At 45.7% G+C, this 5,928-nt stretch overlaps 1 protein-coding gene across 2 annotated transcripts; it reads left to right on the top strand.

Annotated features, from left to right (window-relative positions):
- Window positions 1-418: 418 nt before the first annotated feature.
- LOC125534616 (uncharacterized) lies at window positions 419-3,852 on the top strand. 2 transcript variants are annotated; one of them, XM_048697791.2, is made up of 4 exons: window positions 419-484; window positions 644-765; window positions 2,786-3,135; window positions 3,210-3,852. In XM_048697791.2, the coding sequence occupies exons 3-4, from the start codon at window positions 2,788-2,790 to the stop codon at window positions 3,699-3,701; spliced, it is 840 nt and encodes a 279-aa protein (XP_048553748.1). In that variant the 5' UTR covers window positions 419-484; window positions 644-765; window positions 2,786-2,787; the 3' UTR covers window positions 3,702-3,852. The 2 variants fall into 2 exon arrangements, with proteins under 2 accessions (XP_048553748.1, XP_087396620.1); XM_087540494.1 differs by lacking the exons at window positions 419-484; window positions 644-765 and having other exon boundaries at window positions 2,773-3,135.
- Window positions 3,853-5,928: the final 2,076 nt, after the last annotated feature.

The raw sequence follows: 5,928 nt of genomic DNA, 5'->3' as shown, positions 1-5,928 counted from the left end.
AAAAAACTGTTTTTTAAATGCCTATGGAAAATGGAAAAAAAATTACAGAGGGCGCCTAGAGCGCGACACGCGACGGCGACTAAGAGCGCGCTATTTGACACGTTCTCATATCACCCCAATTAATCGTTGGGAGGTTGCCGAAGGAGCGTTCGTCAACTAGTTGCTCTCCTGCGACCCCCCGAATCCAATTCGCTGAGTTGGCCCGTGCTCGCTAAGCTGCTGTTGTTGTGGTACTTCGTGCCATACCATAAGGGTGTGTTTGGTTGATGTCACGGACTGGAATGGCATGGGTCCGACCCATTCCTAGGCCTCGTTTTCGCGTTCAGTTGGACTTATGGATCGGAACCAACTCGTTCCCGCGGACCGAATATTCGGCCCAGATGCGGAACGTGGTGAGACCTCGAAAATGGCCGGACCACGCGGAACCGCTCACCCCTCGCTCTCTCGCAGCCCTCGCAGCCCTATCGCCTCGCTCTCCCTCCGGGTGCGCCGCCTCTCCCTCCTCTCTCCCCGTCCATGGATCTAGGCGCGCCGGCCGATTCCTTCCTTCCCCGCCGGCCAAATCTTCCCTTCCCCGCCGGCCGACTCCCTCCTTTCCTCGGTGCCCACTAACTCCTCTCATTCCTCTCATGATTTGCTGCAGAACAGAGGGAGCTCGATCTGGATCTGCAGTTGCGGCGGCTTGCAGAGGAATAGCAGCGGGGCAGCGGCTTCTGGCAGGCTGACAGCGGCAGCAGAGGCCCAGCACACCATCCCAATCTCTAGGTACAAACATCAATCCCTTCCCCTTGTATATTCTATTGCTGGTCTTGGATATGCCCAAACGAGAGTGATACAGAGATATGGAGTGGTTCTTGTGATGATTCATGGTTGTATTTGTTTCACTTTCGTTAATTTATGTTGGTAAAATTAGTACTCTGTTTTCCTAATTTGTACGAAAATACATGCTGTCCAGTATATTTTTGCAATATATATTGTTGATGTATGCGTCATTCGTAACTATATTTTTGATACTATGCATCACTTGTAGATGGCCAAGAAGATGAACAAAAGAAAAAAGATGGTTAGGGGAGTTGCTGTTTTTGTTGCACTAGCTGCAGTGGCAGTCATTATTCGGGCTATAATAAGGAAAAGAAGACCACGCATTACCTATGGGCCAATGCATGAAAGAGATCGAATCAGATTTGATTATCTAAACCAAAAAATATGGCAAAGTGATGTGTTGTGCAAAAACATGTTAAGGTTTGAAAGAGCTGCATTTTTTAATTTGTGTAGCATAATAAGGGATCGCAAGTTGCTAGAAGACGGTCCACATCTTAGTGTGGAGCAACAATTGGCGATGTTTTTGCATACAATTGGGCATAACCTTCGGAATAGGGTTGTGTCAGCCAATTTTTGTAGATCATACGGCACAACCAGCATCTATTTTAGAAAGGTTCTTCATGCCATAGGCGAGCTTCGTAATGATTATATACGGCCACCATCATTGGAGACCCCCACAAAAATTGCAGGAAATCATCGGTTTGACCCATATTTTAAGGTAATTTCTAAAACTATTCGTTAGGTATGTAGGCTATATGATATGGTATTTACTACTTGTCACTATATAGGATTGTATTGGAGCTATCGATGGTACACATGTGCGAGCAGGTGTTACCAAAGATGTGGAGCATTCTTTTCGTGGTAGGAAGGCCTTTACAACCCAAAATGTGATGGCAGCGGTAGATTTGATCTCCGCTTCACGTATGTATTGGCTGGTTGGGAAGGGTCAGCACACGATGCAACCGTTTTAGCTGATGCGTTAACGCGCGAGAGAGGCTTACAAGTACCACCAGGTAAGAAGTTGGCTTAGATAGAAATTGTCATATGTTCTTTGCCTCAAGAAACCATTGTCACAATTATTTGTTTCACCTTTTTAGGGAAGTTCTACCTAGTTGATGCCGGTTATGGAGCCAAGCCCGGGTTCTTACCACCTTTTCGTGGTGTGAGGTACCATTTGAATGAGTGGGGCAACAATCCAGTCCAAAATGATAAAGAGCTATTCAATCTTAGGCACTCTTCACTACGGGTGACGGTAGAGAGGGCTTTTGGATCTCTCAAGAGGCGTTTCAAAATTTTAGATGATGCCAAACCATTCTTTACTTTCCCAACACAAGTTGACATTGTTATAGCTTGTTGTGTTCTTCACAATTATGCACTATCACAAGGGATTGATGAATTTATTATACCTGAAGTGACATGGACCACCCAACCAATTAGAACATCAAGGCAACAAGCAAGTGACACTAGGGCCGTGGTAGACCGTAGGCTACAAATGGCAGCCCAAATGTGGGAAGATAGACAACTCATGTATGCTAATCTATGAGTGTGGCACACTCCATGTATTTGTATCATTTACTATATTTGAACCATGTATTTCGTGATGTTTGGACAACTACATTTGAATTTATTTGATGGCTGGACAGATTGTATCATTTACTCTATTTGAACCATGTATTTGTGATGTTTGGACAACTACATTTGAATTTATTTCATGGCGGGACAGATTATATCATTTACTCTATTTGCACCATGTATTTGTGATGTTTCGACAACTACATTTGAATTTATTTCATGGCGGGACAGATTATATCATTTACTCTATTTGCACCATGTATTTGTGATGTTTCGACAACTACATTTGAATTTATTTCATGGCTGGAAAGATTATATCATTTACTCTATTTGCACCATGTATTTGAAATGCTATAATCCATGTTTTCTCAATCTCTTGTTGGCTGGACAGAAATGGAGAGTGTTGAAGTCACCGCTGCAAGTGGGAGCTCCGGGAGAGCTGGGATCATTGTATGGACCAATTCGATGACGAAAACCATTCTTGGTTTTTTGGCTGGTCTTGTTGCTGATGGGAAGAGAACTTCAAGTGGATTCAGGGATGTGCATCATAGACAATGTGCTGCTGTTTTGAATGAGCAATTCAAGCTTTCTGTCACCGGAGATCAAGTCAAAAACCATCTCAAGAAGTGGAGGAAGATATGGGGAAGGGTAGCCAACTTGAAGAATTTAAGTGGAGCTCTATGGGATGAAGACACTTGCACAATTAGGCTCAGCGAGGAGCACTATGCAGGGCATTGTATGGTATGCTTCTCATCCCACAAATTTGATGCCATTTATGTTAGCATTATGCTAATCAATTTGCACAATGTTTGTAGACCCGCAAAGCTGATGCCCCCTTCTTGAATACACCAATTGAACACTATCATGCCATGGCTTCCATTTATGGGACAATGGGGGCCAAGGGGCAGAATGCTAGGTCTGGCAACGATCTTCTTTCTATTGATCTCAAAGACGAGGAGAATGGTGAGGTGAACACGTCACCAAATGTTGGTGAGTCTTGTGACCCCAAAGCACCACCCAAAAAGAAGGCTAAGATAAAGCACGTTGTTGAGGATCCACTAGTTATCACTCTCAAAGATGGGTTCAAACTTGTGGCTGAAGCGCTTGTGAAGTCTAGTGGAGATGATGATGACATACCCGATGACCTTTGGGATGTAATATCAACACTGCCAGATTTTCAAGAAGAGCACCTAGCCCACTACTATGCTCATCTTGTGGACAACCCCAAGACTGCAAGAGCCTTCATGAAACTTACGCAAATCAACAAGTCTGTTTGGGTGAGTAGGTATGTCAAGAAGAACTTCTAAATTCGATATGGTTGTATGGTTGCCAAGTATGTGAACTTGACATGTATGGCTGTAGTGCACTTTGATTGCTTTTGGAGATTTGGTATGTGAACATGACATGTGTGGTTGTCAAGTATGTGAACTTGACATGTATGGCTCTATTGCACTCTGATTGCTTTTAGGAAACCTATGTTATATGTGTTGTTGAAACCTGTGCTATATGTGTTGTTATGTTGTCTTTCTTGAATATATATATATTGTTGTCTTTTTTGAAAATACAAATGAAATGCTGCCGAAATTTTGAATTTATGTCATTCCATTTTTCATTCCGTTCTTCCAACCAAACAGCGGAATGGAACCAACCCGTTCCGCTCTTTTGCTCCTACTAAACACAGGAATGGAACGGACCCATTCCTCTGGAATGGAACCATTCCATTCCATGACAGTTGGTTCCCCAACCAAACACACCCTAAACATCTGCGTAGGCTCATACCTGATGGGCTTTAACGAGCTGGTTTGGTAGGAGCAGAATTACTGTCAAGGGAGTGGAAAAGGCGTTGGGTACTGGCCTGACTGTGTCCACTCGGGATTTCAGCCAATGCCGTCTATGACCAGTCGATGTGTATGAAGCCATCCTCAGTGATACTATCAGTAGGCAGTTTAAAAGGTTGACCTATTTGGAATTCTTCAGATCTATGCTTATTTTCAACTCCCCGAAGCATTTCAAAGTCATTTTCGTTTAAGTCGACCCTTAGGACTCTTCTTCAGAAATGATCAGATCTATTATAAAAATTCACCGGAAGTACGAACCATCTCAAACATAATAAAAATTACATTGAGATTCTGAAACCACCGAACAACCATTGCTGTCACAAGAACGAGCTGCCGACGCGCCGCTATCGCCGTTCCCCTGCCGGAGCCGACTTGATCTTATCGATGACAGCCGGAAAATCTTCGTGCACGACCCCCTAAAGACCAATGCCCTGGAGCTATAGTTTTCGTCATTGAACCTTTGCGTAGATCTGAAACACCTGACAGGAAATCTCGCCACATGACAAAATACCTACCTCACTGCCCCAAGAAGATGACAGGAATCTACGCCGGAGCTCCGTCGACTATGTCCCGACAAACAAACATGAGGAGGATCAAAGTCCGTACAACAATTTTGAAGAAGTGTCGCCATCCGCCCGAGAGCTACACGCATACGATGACTAAAAAACCCTAACCTAAACTACTAACCGGAAAAGAGGCGTTGTGATTCCCCTCCCCGCCACATGCCGCCGGTATGGTAGGCAGAGGCAAGGTGAATTCACATGCTCGCTGGTTAAGTCTGGAGGGAAGAGTTTGTCCTAGCCGCCTAGGGTTTGGGGAGGAAACAAGAGCATACCTTGACCCCTTAGGACTCGACTCATTAAAGAAGGTAGAAATTATTGCCCGGTTAATTAGTAGAGAACTGGGCGAAAATAGTTACAACACGCCGATAAGATAGGGCACCGGCCGAGCTGGATACCCAGAACACCCACACACACCGCCAAGTCAAGATTGCAAACAATGTGATCATCGTCACTTCTCCCCAGCAAGAAACTCCATCTTCATCACAGACGGCCCACCAAGAGCTCTCCGAACGAATGACACACACGGGAATCCTATCGGCCTATGCCAAACAACCAGCCAAATGCATTGAGTACCAGGCAACTGCGAGTTCGGTCACGAGTCTTGCAGGAGAAAGAAGCACACCTTCCACAAAAATAGCCTGACATGTCCATCACATGTCATCGTTGCCACCACTTCGCCCTGCAATGCTACAGCGCTAACCTCACACTCAAGGACATGTCAAATGGCCGGCGACGAAGGATAGTCGTGACCCTGCTTCTCTTGCCACCACCATCGTTGCCACCTGAGTCGCAACACTACCAGATGCAAGACAACCATCCCGACATCCCCACATGCACCGTCGGCCAGCCACCTGCTGACCTTGGTGGCATGGGCGTCTAGCACTGGGAGAGTGTGAAATCAATCAATGCCCTTCAAGTCGACGCCTCAAAGGAGGAAGCGATGTGGGAACAATGCTATCACCAGACCCACGTTGGAGTCTTAGAGCATCTCCAACAGGCGCGCTAAATAAGCGCCGCGTCGCAAAATCGTCCGTTTTAGCGCGCGTGCAACCCGGCGGATGGCTTCAGCGGGCGCGCAATAACCGCGCGCACGGTATAAGCAGTTGGGCGCGCGCGTGGAAGCGGTACCTCGC

The sequence above is a fragment of the Triticum urartu genome, chromosome 2A, assembly GCF_056163025.1.
Source record: "Triticum urartu cultivar PI428250 chromosome 2A, HENAU_Tu73, whole genome shotgun sequence".
Taxonomy (NCBI): Eukaryota; Viridiplantae; Streptophyta; class Magnoliopsida; order Poales; family Poaceae; genus Triticum; species Triticum urartu.
The sequence above is the reverse complement of the archived record's forward strand: the minus strand, read 5'-3'. Positions and strand labels throughout refer to the sequence as shown.